Source organism: Xyrauchen texanus, chromosome 12 (assembly GCF_025860055.1).
Source record: "Xyrauchen texanus isolate HMW12.3.18 chromosome 12, RBS_HiC_50CHRs, whole genome shotgun sequence".
NCBI lineage: Eukaryota > Metazoa > Chordata > Actinopteri > Cypriniformes > Catostomidae > Xyrauchen > Xyrauchen texanus.
Genome location: NC_068287.1, coordinates 42,414,572 through 42,430,817, shown reverse-complemented (window position 1 = coordinate 42,430,817; position 16,246 = coordinate 42,414,572). Strand labels below are relative to the sequence as shown.

The 16,246-nt window shown below is 39.5% G+C and overlaps 1 protein-coding gene across 3 annotated transcripts in view; it reads right to left on the bottom strand.

Annotated features, from left to right (window-relative positions):
• LOC127653479 (Na(+)/H(+) exchange regulatory cofactor NHE-RF2) overlaps positions 1-16,246 on the bottom strand; it is a 46,146-nt gene that overhangs the window by 3,302 nt on the left and 26,598 nt on the right. For all 3 annotated transcript variants that reach the window (XM_052140180.1, XM_052140179.1, XM_052140181.1), the window contains 2 exons: positions 2,642-2,795; positions 681-784 (listed from right to left, as the gene is read on the bottom strand). In XM_052140180.1, the coding sequence (XP_051996140.1) occupies positions 681-784; positions 2,642-2,795 (258 nt within the window). The remainder of the gene's footprint in view (positions 1-680; positions 785-2,641; positions 2,796-16,246) is intronic.

Below are 16,246 nucleotides of genomic sequence, written 5' to 3'. Positions count from 1 at the left end.
CACATGCTAGATGGTGCTATAGGGAGATTAATCGAGCTTGAAATCATGATCGCAAAGGAGACTGCAGATGTCAAGGTTTATAGTGAAAATTGAGTTACATTGGGTCTGTTCTCACCCACACCTATCATATCGCTTCAGAAGACATTGATTAAACATCTGGGCCCGTATTAGGAGTGACACACCCCTAATCTTTAAGAGTTGCTCCAAAATATCTGCGTTTGGAGCTATTTTTAGCCTTATGATTGTGAATACGGGCCCTGGAGACTTATGGGTTACTTTAATGCTGCCTTTAATATGCTTATTGGAGCTTTAGAGGTCATCTGATCACCTTTCACTTGCATTGTAACAGCTGAAATACTCTTCTGAAAATCTTAATTTGTGTTCTGCAGGAAGAAAGAAAGTCACACACATCTGGGATGGCATGAGGGTGAGTAAATGATGAGAGAATTTTTGGGTGTACTGTCCCTTTAAGACAGAAATAAAATGCCAATAGGGTAAGAACAATAAACTTAATTCAAGATATATTCTCTGAAAACAAGTCTTACTATGCAAAACTTTGCTATTCAAGTAAATCTTGTTTTAAGGATGTCTTTGGGATATTTTTAAAAGGACACAAGACAAAAATCCTGTGTATATTTTCTGTTTAAAATTGTATTGATGTATCTTGTGTGAACACTCACCAGTGTATTTGTGTCCTGACTGCTTCCGTCTGAGTGTGTGGATCGAGAGGACGTCCCGTTCACATGTGAGCTCGAGGAGCCGTTAGTTATGGACTCATCAAAATCTGAAGAACAAAAATGAATGTTAAGTTCTCATTTACATTTATGCATCTGGCAGACGCTTTTATCCAAAGTGACTTACAGTGCACTTATTACAGGGACAATCCCCCCGGAGCTACCTGGAGTTAAGTGCCTTGCTCAAGGACACAATGGTGGTGGCTGTGGGGATCAAACCAGCGACCTTCTGATTAACAGTTATGTGCTTTAGCCACTACGCCACCACCACTCCAAAGTTCTCTGTTCATTAATTAAGATCAAAGGGATTATGTTAAAAGGCTGATCTGATGTTATTATCTAGATGGTAAGACATTGTTGACATAAAAAGAAAATTAAACATGGACGTTTACTGCAGGTGTTATGGTGCATTCACATACAACGCGAAGTGAGCGTTTCGCTTGGCACGATTACATACAAAGTCAATGCAAAGATGCGAATAGACACGAATTCGCGAATGGCGCGAATCGAACAAGCGGAATCGCTTCATTCGCATGTTCTCGCAAGTTTACATTTTTCAACTCGAGCGAAAAATGTGCATGACGTGTTGTCACGAAAGCCTATCAGCATTGAGATTGTCTGGATGTCACTGACGTATCTGACGTAGAAACCTGGAAAAATGGATGAAAAAATTGTAGCGGTGTGTGGGCACCCGGAATTGTATGACACAACGTCATACATGTACAGAGACCAGATGACAAAAGACGTCGCTTAGAGGAAAGTGAGCGAGGAAGTTGGACTATGTTCTGAAAATATGCGCGTCTACTTGACTCCAGCTATTGGTTGTACTTTACTATGAACCAAGTCGTAGAAGCCCCTCCTCCTGTCCTTTTCCGGTAGTGAAGGGGAATACGAAGGCGAGTTCAAACACAAATTCATAATCCAGCGGTCAAACTCGCGCGAGCAATGCGAGGCAAATCTTTTCTTCGCGTTGTATGTGAACGCACCATATCTGCTCTTTTTCATGCAATGTAATTGAATGAGTGGTTAAATCCATTTCGTAAGAAGCTACATGATAAGTGTGGGTGACAAACAGATCAATATTTAAGCAATTTTTACAATAAATATCTACTTTCATTTTCACATCAACATTCTTCTACTTTTGTTTTTTGTGAATTGCTTTCCTCATGCATATCGCCACCTACTGGGCAGGGAGGAGAATATTAAGAAAAAAGGACTTCAATATTGATCTGTTTGTCACCCACACCTCTCATATCGCTTCTGAAGACATGGATTAAACCACTGGAGCCTTATGGATTACTTTTATGCTGCATTTATGTGCTTTTTGGAGCTTCAAAGTTCAAGCCAGCATTCATTTGCGACCTACAAAACTGAGATATCCTTAGTTGTGTTCAGAAGTAGGTCATACACACAACTGGGATGGCATGAGGGTGAGTAAATGATGAGCGAATTTTCATTTTTGGGAGAACTCCTTTAAGGAGACCAAATCAGGATCCCTTGCATGGGGAAAAAGGGGGAAGTCCTGCTAGAATCCAGCACCAATTATCTTAGAGATCTGTCAATTGCCTGTTGAAGGCGTTCAACTCAATTTAACTTAAATGTAATCCACATGTGAAGAGCTGGACAGCTGCATAACAGAAGCAGACAAGACTCTAAGAACAACCAAGGCATGGACTGACCAAATTGTCCTCCAGTCCAGAGGGTTTGCTCAGAGTTACACGCCTCTACCAAAAGCATGTGGGGAAACTGAGCATCTGTCTCCCTCTGAGCCTCAAGAGCGCGTTCATTCGAAAATCAATCAAACTCCCCCTCAAATCCCAGGAAATAGAAATTGGAGAAATCTTTTCTCTTTCTGAATTTTATGCATTTTTAATATCGAAGGTGTTCCTGCCAGTCTGAAACTGCACCTTTGACGTGGATGCTGGTGGGTGTGATGCCCATCTTTTTGAAATGTTCATCTGTATCTGGATCCACCACCAGCAAATGTGTTTCGTTACCACCTTTCTTAATAAAGGCCACAACTTCAGCATGCCTCATACTTTCAATGTTCACTCCATTCACCTGTACAGAGAGAGAGAGAGAGAGAGAGAAAGAATGAGAGAGAGAGAGAGAAAGATAGAGAAATAATGAGAGAGAGAGAGAGAGAGAGAAAGAGAAAGAGAGAGAGAAAGAGAGAGAGAGAGAAAGAGAAAGAAAGAGAGAGAGAGAGATAGATAGAGAGAAAGAAAAAGAGAGACAGAGAGAGAAAGAGAGAGAGAGAGAAAGAGAAAGAAAGGTGCGAGAGAGAGCGAGAGAGAGAGAGAGAAACAATATTAACATTTATTGAAAATAAAATTAGTCAGCTGACATTTCCATTTTTGCTTCTGACTATATACAAACCCAAATATAAAATCTTCCTATGAAAAGATAACATTCAATGAAACAAGCAACACATTCAAAAGATCAAACAAAGGGTAAAGTTGATTGCAATCCATAAATCAATGAAAGATGGTTTCTCTTTCAGCACAAAAAGGACATTTGTCACTCACAGTGGGGTTCAAAATAGATACAAAGGCATTCACAGCAACAGTCCCATGAATAATTCTCCATTGAAGATCAGCATATTTTTTTAATGAATGGTTGTATATAGAGTGTTCTCCACAAGATGTTTAGTGTCTGTTTTATTACTTAAGTTATGTTTATTTATAATTTCCACAATATTTTTGTACATAACCTTCCCATCTATTGAACAAAAGTCTATCTGCTCAGTCTCTCTCGAGTTTAGTAGAGGACTGGCATGGCAAGGTTTCATTAAAACAGGTATAATCTCAATATCTGGAAACAGATCTCTACTATCAGGGATTTAAGTCCCTGCACAAACCTCTTCTAAAAGTTCTTTCTCTTCAAAGGTTAAAACAACATCTAGCTTATAAAGAAACTTCCTGGCAAAGCGTAATGATCTAATTCCCAAAGGGAAGCAATTTTTTCAGTATTTTGTCGATTATATCCAGAGTCATTTATTATCTGTCTAAGCTTAAAGTGTTTTTTTTTAGCACACAATAAATATGCAAAGCCAGGAATGTCTTCTCCATATACATCAGTGGGCTTTAAACACAATTGGCTCTTCAAGGAGCCAATAAAGAGACATATCAGGGTCCATCCACTTTAAATAAACCACTTTAAATAAACTTTTATAAAAAGGAGTACCATAAAAATCCAAACTCTTATGATCCATTAAAAACAGAGTTAGATCGGGTGTGTGAACGGCGAGCTCTGCGCACTTTACTAGTTTTAATACTTTTTATGTAATAAACCGGTGAGATTTGATACACTCTGTTCCATAACTGTTCTAGGAAGACAATATGTAAAAGAATTCAAAATCCTTGTGCTCTGAAGACATTAAAAGACACTTATGTGCTCAAGCTGACGCCCCCGAGCAGGCCGCAAGCCTGGGAGTCCATTTATTCGGAGAGGTGCGGCAAGAGATGCTGAACATGTCGGGCATCTGTCTCCAGCAATGCTGATGAAGGTCGTTGCTGACTTGGAGGATCTTGCAGTGATACGTCCATTGATCACTGCCATGGAGACAAAGTTCACTGATGTGTTTACAAGAGTGGGTGATGTCGAAAAATGGATCGATTATCTGGAGTCATCAGAGAGGGAATTATCTGCTAATCCGCTAGCGACCAAGGTGGATTTGGAGCGTGTCTGGGAGAAGTTGGAGGATATGAAAAACCATAGCCAGCAAAATAACGTTCGTTGGAAACCCTGAGGGAACAGAGGGACAGGATACAGCAAAATTCCTGGATGGGCTCTTTCCAAATCTGCTCGACATAGCAGGCCATAATAAATTCTGAGATCATCCGATAAAGATCTTGTGTTACGCTAGGCGAGCAGTAAAGGAAGGCTTTCTTGGAAGAACCACAGCATTGTCTTGTTCCCAGACTTTGCAAATTCGACAAGAGAGAAGTGTGATCGATTCAATGAATGATGGTGGCATAGTGGGCTAAATCCCTCTTAACTCAAACAGTCCATGTACACCTGCGAGAGCCCCCGTAACAACTTTGCAGTCGGATTGCTCAAGCCCGGTGTTTCTATACAAATTTTGTGAGACAGAATTACACAACAGAAGATAATCTATAAAACAAACTCAGGCAGTAGGCAGAATAAACACAAAGAACGTGTAGATTCTTCCATATAACTGTCCTAAAGGTGTGTTCCTCCACAAAACAAACTCCAGCCGCTAGCAGAACCAACACAAAAACAAACAAAAAGGCGCTCAGTTTCCTCAGACGGTCAAGTGAATGTTCAGTGAGTCACTCCACTTGGCTGCAACATGAGAACCACAAAATAACTTACTCAGTCCATTGACTTATGAAGGACAACGCTTGCTGGGGACATGTAAATATTTTACGGCCATCCTTAGCATCTATTCTCAATTTGGCCAGGAACATCAGTGCAAAGGCAACCTTCTGTTGATATAAGAGTTTCTTAAGTTTCTTGCATTCATTGAATCGATCACATTTTCTCTTGATGAATTCACAAAGTCTGGGAATAAGAAAATGCTGTGGTTCTTCCAAGAAAGCCTTCCTTTACTGCTCGCCTCGTGTAACACAAGATCTTTATCGGATGATCTCTGAAATTTGGCCAGAAATGATTGAGGCCTGTCCCCCTCAGCGGATCTCCAAGCCAGAACCCGGTGAGCTCATTCGATTTACAGCTTATGGCCTGTTATGTCAATACTAGGAAAAAGACCAGTCCAGGAATTTCACCATATCCCGACCCTCTTCAGCCTAAGGAATTCCAACAATACGAACGTTATTCCACCGACTACGGTTTTCAATATCCTCCATCTTCTCCCAGATGTGCTACAAATCCACCGCTAGTGGATTAGCAGCTATTTCCCTCTCAGGTGACCCCAGATAATCGATAATATTGATTTTGTTGTATTATTATGCATTCGGTCTCAGACATTTGATTCATTGGTCTCTTCAACCTGAAAGAGCCCCTCCCTGGTATTGTATTGAACAGGAAGTTCTTGCCCCTATTTCGCCATTGCAAAGCCTTTCTATCAAACTAACCAGAGAAGTTAAGTTACACCCTGTTATCTCGCATTTGCACGCGCTATGGACATAAGTGTCCAGAGTGTTTAATTTGGATTACTTCCCAGATCTCAGTTCTTTACGTATTTACAGCTGCCCCACCTGCTCTGTGCTATTTTTGGGAGTAGCATACACCCGCCTAAAGTGGCAGACACTCCGGGATTGGTGATTACTGCTTTTGGAAAAGGTCATGAGGCATTACTCCCTACTAATTCAGAGTCTGGGGATGGAGCTTCAACTTCTCTCAAGAGATTTTGGGAGAAAGATTTAAACTTGGTATTGCATCGATTCAGTTGGATACCCTCTAGACTGAATAGTCTTGGTCTTAAAGACACACCTACCTGCTGGCAATGCCAATCAGAAGATGGGGGCACAACCCATGTTTTTTGGTGGTGTGTTAAGATCCAAGAATTTTGGTTGAGGGTTCAGAGTTTTATGTGTGAAGTATTGGGCACTCAAATTACATTTTGACCCAGAATCTGTATTTTAAGCGATGGGGCGGTCATTAATATAGGGGATAAATGCATAAAAAATTGGGTCCTAACCAGTGTTATGATTGGCAGACAGATTATTCTCAGGGGATGGAAGTCAGCTGGAGTGCCCTCATTTCAAGAGTGGTGCACAGAGATGGGGAGGGTAGCTGCATTTAAGGAAATGTAATGTAGAAGCCTAGACAACTTAGATTTATCTAATAGAAAATGGGGCAGCTATTTGGCCTTTATGGAGGGCTCTGGGGTAGGAGCAGTGGAGAGAGAAGTGTAGTTTTAAATGTGTGTGATTATTTTTTTTTAAATATTTTTCTTTTTGTGTGTGTGTGTGTATACTCAAGTGTGACCACAGAGATATCTGTTGAGGGTCAGGGTGGGGTTGGGGATTTGGAGGGGGGAAAGGGAATAATGGGGGCAAAATGTTGATTCTGTGAATATATGTTTTTCTTTTCTGTGTCAATTGTGTGAAAAGTGTTAATCAAAGAAAACAAACAGAGTTAGATCCAGTCCCATATCACCAATTTAAAAAAATACTTTGTGCCAGTGCCTTCCACACAAGTGTATTCGATCCCACCAAAAGTTTCTGGATATACTGGAGACAAAAAGTAGCTCCTCTAATGGGCAGATTTAACAAACCTTGGCCTCCCTCGTCTTTGGGCAGATAAAGAATACTTTGAGGAGTCCAGTGATATTTGTCCCAAAACAAGTCCACCAATTCTTTCTGAATACTCAAGAGAAGTCCGGTTGGGGGGGATAAGAAAAACGTATCCAACTTTTTTCCCAAAACAGTCTTCAATGAAGACTAGGAAGATCCTCATTCCAATTCCCTCCCATAAGGCTTCACTTTTCCCCAGTTAACCTTTGCAGAAGAAATATGTCTAATGCACCATTCTTCACAAATTATTGAAATAATTTTTCTCATTTATAAAAACAATTACATCAGTATAAGCAGAGAGATAAAAGGGTTCATTACAACCAGGTAAAGGTTAAACCTTTTAACTGAGTACGTAGTTTATGAAGCGAGGGTTCAATGGCTAGAGAGTACAACATGCCAGACATGGCACAGACATGGCCCTGTGTAAAAGGAGCATTGAAACCACAATTAATTTTAAGTATGCTCTCAGTGTTACAGTAAATAGCCTTAACCTTGTAACGATGCTGGAAACAGGCAAGACAAAGGGACGATGGTGTGAAGATGAACCCAAGTGCAGTTTATTTCCAAACGTGTCATCCCAAAGACCCTGACTACAAACGTGAACCAAACAAAACATAAATTACTTGACTTGACTTAAACTTGACATGGCTGGACTAGACTTGAGCAAAACAACAAAGTTACATTCACAATACCTGACACCAGACAACGGCAAACATGAGGGCTTAAATACAAGGACATGGGTAACAGGTAAACAAGACAACCAATCACAAGTCTAAACTATAAACAAGATAACAATACTAAATTAACTATAACCAATGAAAAGACAAGACTAATAACAAAGTAATCAAACCATGAACCAATGAAAACAAGACAATGAACAGGGGAAACACATGACAAGATCAAATGAGGGAACAGGAAATCACATGACAGGAACAGGAACTAATCTCGAAAATAAAAAGACATGAAAAAAACATGAGCCAACAGAATAAACATGACAAACATTTGATATAAACCCAGAATTGATTGCACAAGCTTCCAGGGTATTCCACAAATATGAATGCTCAATTCGGTCAAACGCTTTCTCTTGTTCAAGAGAAATCAGACCAGTGATAATACCTAAAAGCTTTCAAGCATCCAAAACATCTCTAATTAAAGCAACATTGTCAAAATTAGATCTGTTGGGAAAGCAGTAAGACTAATGAAAATGCACTAATTGTCCCATCACATTAGCTAATCTAGAGGCCAGAACTTTAGACATTATTTTATATTCAGTACATAAAAGTGACATGGGGCGCCAATAAATAATATTTTGAAGATCACCCTTTTTGGGAAATATTGTAATGACATACTTTATACAACTAAGTGGCAGGAGTCCTCTTTTCAGATGTCATTAACATCTGCTATAAATCTACTCCAATGATAGATAGAAGTTTTGTATAACTTAACAGGTAACCCATCAGTTCCTGGCGATTTACCATTTTCCATTTTCATTAAGGCAGTATGAAGCTCTTGTAGAAAGTCTGTTCTAAATCCTTATTAGACTCTTCGTCCACCTTTGGTAAGCCTTCAAAAAACTTTGAAAGCACCCGTGTGCCATTCGTTCAAGTCACATTAATAGAGATCTGAATAAAACACTACAGCACGTCTACGAATGTCAGCAGAATCAGTGAGGTCTTGCCCTGCAGCTTAGTGCTTTTTTGGGTGCTTTGACACACAAAAGATCTGTCAGCATTGCCTTTTTTTTTCTTTTAAAACATCAATGTGTTTCTTATTTTTCTGGAAATGATTTGGTCTTGTAACTCCACTAAGTCAGTCTCTAAAGTTTTCATTGACTGGGCTATATCTCTAGTAACACCCAGAGTGAATTCTTTAATTAACAATTTCCCATGATCTCACCACTGCTGTAATGAACTATATACATATTTTTGTAGCTTAAAATTATCCCTCCAAAAAGTAAAATAGTCTATAAAATGATTGTCATTTAACAAAGACGCTTTTAGACTTTATAGACACTTCTACTACACAGAACTGAGCTAAAATCAGAGAAACTCACCGGAATAATTCTGCAAAACTTGAAAAGATTGCGTTTATATTGAAACCCATAAAATCAATCAAGTCGTGCCAAGATGGAATTATTCCTACTATGAGCTCAAGTGTGCTGTCTAACATTTTAATGCATGCTTATCCATATATCACATAAATCATATGTTTTAATTAATTGTAAAATGTGGCTCTAAATGATTCCTATCCAACTTATCATTAGATAAAAAGATTAAAATCTCTACCTAAATACAACAACTGTTTTAAAGTAGTTTATTTTGTTTAAAAATTAAACTCTTTATACCCCCCTTAGTAGGTGCATAAATATCATTATAGTTTTCTCAAATGTAGCTTTTCCCCCCACATCATTTGCCTTTTCAACCGTAGTCAGAAAAAGCACAACTGCATTATTAATGCACGAGACTGAGACTATATTACTATGTCTGATAATCTCTCCTACAGCTAAACTCTACACTGGACTCTATTTTAACTCCATGACAACGCATTCGATTTTCAAAACTCATTGCACTCAGATTAGTCATGCTTCCCAGCGAAATACTGGTAAACTTTAAACTAGACTTAAACTTTAATTTCAATCAAAATGTAATAACTACAAAACACACAAAAGTACAAAAACAAAGTTAGAACAAGTTTGAGCACTCATACAAGCCACGGTCCACCCACTCCCAGCAGTCACTCAGAGAGAGAGAGAGCGAGAGCGCGAGAGAGAGAGAGAGAGAAAGATAGAGATAATTGTTTTTTGTCTTGTTTGCCAGTAAAAATATATAGATTTTTAGACTGAATGTGTCTTTCTTAATTTATAAACACTTAAAAATATCTTATGAATGTTTATGAGACATTGCTTTTGTCACCTCTACAGCATACCTAGTGTATATATATATATATATATATACAGAATATAATACAAATATACAGTGGGGACCTGGGTAGCTCAGCAAGTAAAGACACTGACTGCCACACCTGGAGTCGCAAGTTCGAATCCAAGGTGTGCTGAGTGACTCCAGCCAGGTCTCCTAAGCAAACAAATTGGCCCAGTTGCTAAGGAGGGTAGAGTCACATGGGGTAACCTCCTCGTGGTCTCTATAATGTGGTTTTCGCTCTCGTGGGGTGTGTGGTGAGTTGTGTGTGGATGCAGCAGAGAACAGTGTGAGCCTCCACACACACTACGTCTCCGTGGTAACGCGCTCAACCAGCCACGTGATAAGATGCACAGATTGACGGTCTCAGACACGGAGGCAACTGAGATTCGTCCTCCACCACCCCAATTGAGGCGAGTCACTACGCCACCACGTGGACTTAAGAGTGCATTGGGAATTGGGAATCCCAAATTGGGGAGAAAAATACAAAAAATACAAATATACAGTGGCAAGTAAAAGTATGTGAACCCCTTTAAATTTTTTCTGCATTAATTGGTCATAAAGTGTGATCTCATCTTCATCAAAGTCACAAGTACAGACAAACACAATGTGCTTAAGCTAACAACACACAAACAATTATAATCTTTAATTTTTTATTGAACACATCCTATTAAACATTCTCAGTGGTGTGGAAAAATTTGTGAACCCTTGGATTTAATAACTGGCTGATCCTCGTTTGGCAGCAATAACTTCAACCAAGCGTTTCTGGTAGGTGCGGATTAGACTTTCACATCGTTCAGAAGGAATTTTGGACCATTCTTCCTTACAGATCTGCTTCAGCTCAGCCATATTGAAAGGCTCATGAACGGCTCTTTTGATGTCATTAAACAGCATCTCTATTGGGTCATTGGCCCTTGATGATGGCAAGCAGTCCAGGCCCCGAAGTAGCAAAGCAGCCCCAAATCACGATGCTCCCTTCACCGTACATCACCGTTGGGATGATGTTGTCGTGTTGGTATGCAGGGCCCTTTTTTCGCCATACAAAGTGCTGCGTGTTCTTCACAAACAATTCAACCTGTTTCATCAGTACAAAAAACATTTCCCCAGTAGCATGGTTGAGTTTCAAGGTTGTCTTTGGCAAACTTCAGGTGTGCAGCGATGTTCTTTGTGGTGTCTTGCCATGGACATCATGCCTGTTTAATGTTTTCAGTATAGTAGACTCATGAACAGAGATGTTAAACAGTTCCAATGAATCCTTCAAGTCTTTATCTGTCCCTCTAGGGTTCATTTTTACCTCATTGAGCATTCTGCTGTGTTCCCTTCAAACCTTCTTGACTGGATGGCCACTACTAGTGAGAGTAGCCACAGTACTAAATCATCTCCATTTATAGACAATTTGTCAAACTGTGCACAGATGAATATCTAAGCTCTTCGAGATAACTTTGCAACCCTGTCTAGCTTTATGCGAAGCAACAATTATTGATCGTAGGTCATCTGAGATCTCTTTTTTTGCGAGGTATGGTTCACGTCAGCAAATACTTCTTAATGTTTGAGTGCTTTATATAAGTCAAACTAGCTCTAACCCACACCTCTGACCTCGTTTCATTAATTGGATGCCAGGTTTGCCAACTCTTGCCTCTAATTCGCTTTTGTTGACGTCATTAGCCAAGTGGTTCACATACTTTATCCTACCTACATTGTGAATGTTTGAATGTTGTATTCAAGAACGATACAATAATTTGTGTGTTATTAGTTAAAACAGATTGTGTTGGTTCATTATTGAAACTTGTGAGACTAATTTATACATAAATGCATGTAGTTCCAAAGGGTTCACATACTTTTTCTTGCCACTGTATATATTTTATTATAACTTCGGCAGATAAGAATTTAAGCTGGCCATGTAATAATGCATTATGCTCTAAGGTATAACTATGCATAGGCAAGTATTATAATGTATTACAATTGTGGTTGCAATTATTTATGTGATGTTCTAACATTTTATAAGGTGTATTATGAGACATTACATATGCATTATAACACATTTATAATGCATTTACAATGTCCAAAAACAATAGCATGGTATTATCAGATAAGGACAGCGTCTCCATCCCCCTTTTGTTCCAGCAACACATAATCAGAGGTGTAAAATCATAAAAGCTTTGTTTATCTCTTTATAAACTTGTTCACTTGTTTCTTCTTACACTGCGCCTCTACTGGTTGCTTAGCAACACGCTTCTGTGGTAGAATTAGGTTTCCAATAGAAGAGAGATGAAGACATTTTATAGAAATTATAACTGAATCAATCAAAACAAAAACAGGAATATAAGATCTCCTCGCGCGCTCTCCTGCTGCTGAAGGGGATTGTATCGCTGTGTTTATCCTGTGGACAGATGGAGTCTGTGCTGAGTTAAACTGAACACTATCAAATATTAAAGTGTGTTGCTTTGGCCGCAGTGGCAACAGTGCTGGTTTCAGGTATCAGTGTCCGGAGCGAGACAGCGAGAGGTGCTGTCTTAAAACTGAAGGGGGCAGAGCTCTCACGGCTGGACAGTGAGCAAGATGGAGAGCAATGGTGGAGAAAGTTAGTTTGAAGACTAAATGTATTTTTGTTTTGGTCAAGAACATCGTATTTCAGACTCATATTTCACCCCCAAATGAACTAGTAACTACAAATAGTTCTGAGCTTTCTATTGTATCTGTTGCACTCAAATATGCATCAGTGCTACAAAGGAAAATACGGTGTACTCTACGAAAAAGTGCATGATGAAAAGTGACCTCACGATGGGTGAGCTAATAAAAGTGTTTGAAGAATTAGCCCACGAAGACAAAGTGGTTATTATAGTAATTAAGCATCGAGAGGCCACGCATTAAAGTGATTTAACCATGGTGGAGTGCCTAAAAACGCCCCTTAACCATGCTAAAATCACTCTTGTCTTATCAGTTTATTCTTTTGACCATTTTATATACTTTACGGCATATAAAAGTACAACAGTCAAAAATTTTTTTTTGATGCTTGCTCAATTTACTTAAAGGTACACTTTAATAATTTTTAAGTAATTTTTTCCTCATTAAAAAAGTTTTACTCATAAAGGAATTAATTGTCATTTTAAAACATATATATATATATATATATATATAATCATGAGCACTCACATAAAATGAAGACTCCAGTCATATCAGTAACCTTATAAAAGCTGTTTTATTCTACATGGAGAGGGTCTGCACATGGGGGCGGCCATCTTGAGATCACATGACTAGTCAAATACTACTCACTGAATCTCAGCAGCCAGCCTGTTATTGGAAGTTTTCATTCTTGGATTAAAGTAATCATGACTGACTGTGACTAGTGACTTTCTACAATGGCATTTGTGACGGAAAACTATTCATTTTGATTGACGCTGCATCCACGACACTAGACTGTAAAAAAAGATGGACGACGCCCCTTCGCTCTTTTCCATTGGTGAGAACTGAAGCCGCCAGTGTCCCGATATGGCGCTGACATCTTGGGACTTGAGTCTGCGCAGTTGCGATTTCGGGACCAGACCTGCGCAGTAGTGAGCAGGAAGTAAAGCCGCGAAATCAAGGCCCCGCCCTCACTCTCGCTGAATCAATCGCAAGGACACGCCCCTGCACTTTTGACTAATGACGGTGTGAAATAATTAATTATAGAAATTTAGATATTATATTTAAAGCTCCAATCTCCTCAGTCCTCCGAAGATCCCGAAAAAAAGTCTGTTGGTGCTTCAGTGACTACTTCGCTCAGAGAACCTGTCAATCACAGCTGTCAATCATGATGTCACAGCACCGTTTTTCTAGCATCAAATAACTAAAAACAAACTTATTTTGAAAACAAACACTTGAAATGACATCAACGTGATAGAAACTACAGTAAATGACAGAAACTATCTTTGGATAAAAGATATGTGAAGTGTAATTTAATTGTTTAGTTGGTCTCACGTCCCGTTGAATAACATGGGGAGGCGGGGTTTATGACCTATACTAGGACCAGTCACCGGGGGGCGATCGAGACGTTTTGGCTTCACTTTTGAGGGCTTGTGCGGCACACTTGGTCCACACATGAAGGCAGCCATGTAGCGATCACATGACCAGCCGTTTACTTCTGGCTTAATCACAGTAACGTCCCTGTTATTGGACATGTTCAATCTTGGATTAAAGTAATCATGGCATGACTGTGAATACTGAATTTCTACAGTAGCATCTGTGACTTAGAAGTATACATTTTGATGGATTCGGCATCCACGCCACTGCAAGTCCTAGATGACAAAGCAAAAAGTTACTGAGTGCACCTTTAGTGAGTGCATTCTTTCTACACATATGTTTGTGTTGAGATTACATACTTGTCATTTTAAGTTAAGATATCTCATTTCAAAGACGTTGAACCGCTGTTCACTATTGAATCAAGTTCAGCCAAAGATCTATTTTTTATTTATTTGAATTTTTTTGAGTGTAAGGTTAACAATTTATATTATAGTAATTTGACCAGCAATACAACTTGTGCAATGAGGCTTTGCAACCTTGTACACCAATCAGAGGAATGTTTGTTAGGTGCATTATAAGTCCACAATAAGTGCACCAAGTGGAACAGCGTGTGTTACGTCACTTTCTGAAAGGTATTAATGACAACAGTAGGTCAGAGCAGGAGTCAGTTTTCTGTGAATTACACAAATCCTTTAATGTCACCAAAAGAAAGGGCACTTGGCACTCTGCAGGAAGGCATGTGCTCGAGTTGCCAAACGCTGTGGAGTGAAACTGCATTGAGACTGCAGAGCGTGTTTTAATAGGTGACGAAACAAGATGTTCTCAAGTAATAGCAAAAAGCTTGTAATAGCAAAAACCAAGAAGGAATCCACTATTTTTAAATGAGATCGAAACCATATGTCAATCCACATTCGTATGTGGTCTGAAAACTAATTTAAATGTTCGCCAATTTCAAGAGTTGTCTTCTACTTTCCATCAGCCAGGCTCATAATTTAATGGGGGCTCAGGGCAAAAAATTCCACCAAAAGTTACAAAAATGCCCCCGAAATGTGAAAAAAAAAAGTTTCTAGAGCAAAAAAAAATCTAAAATTGATGTCCACATATGTGGACAGTGAGACTAAAATGTGAAATTTGAAAGAATCCCAAACTATTTTTTTCATCAAATTGTTTATTATGTTTCCAGGAGTGTTGGTTATTCATGTTTTTGAGACTGTGACAGGGCGAAGGGCGGGGGAGGGTCGTGATGCTACACACCCGGCCCCTAATCAGGCTAATCAAGCATCAGAGAGGGATAAAGGCCGACTGGAGACTGCAGTGGGACAGAGAGAGATTTACGGGCAGCTGTCCCGCCCTCCGCCCCGTCACAGAAACGTTAGAAGAAGAAATTAGCATAATTAATTCTGATTCGAAGAAATAGCCAGCATCATCCAATCCAATCACAATTATCCATTGTAAATTCTGAATCTATGTACTGATGATCATTGTCCCATGTCTGCCAAACAACTAGAGTGGTCCAAACATCATCTGCAGCCTGAAACTGAACTTGGGATTTTAGGAGTGAATGCCTTAGCTGCATTGAGAACTATAGGATGCACCCTTGCTCCCTATTTAGCAAATTACTTAACCTCCAATGTGCTGTCTGTCTGCACTGGTCTCAGAACAGTTTGAAATGCACCTTATTTTCATCCTAACTCCATATAAAGCCTCTGAAAGCAACATTTTCCAGCTTTTGGATGAACCCATTGACCCCACTGATTCTCAATGTGATAATGCACAGTAACTATAGGAAAGCATTTACTAATGTTAATAAATAGAACCGAATTGTACAGTGATAACAAAGTACAATATTACAACATCGATGATAAAATGAAAGAAAATTGATCCACAGATGTGTTAATGTTGAACGTTTTTCAAAATACATGTTTTTCTTCTTTTGAGGGAATAATGTCCCAAAGTCCACGTATGTGGACACCATGTTTATCAGCGGGCTGAAGCGCGAAAAATGAACAGATTTTTTAAACTGGCATATCAAACGAAACTAGAGACTCTACTCTTTACACCCAAACAGGTTTCAATGAAAAATCATAGAGGTTTCTTACCAGAGGCACTTTTATTGGCTCTGCACCCATAGAAGCAATTCACGGAAATCGACTTCATGTTGTTGTGTCACTTGCAGGGCTGGACTGGTAATCTGGCACACCGGCCATTTTCCCGGTGGGCCGACGCACTTTGGGACAGACGGACTGGCCATCGGGAGAACCGAGGGTGCCGGTCCGCAAAACGAGCCGAACGGGTCGCGATAAGCAAAAATGAGCCACCGCGTTATGCAGAACGGACCACAAAACGGCGCCGCGATATGCTGAAAAGGACA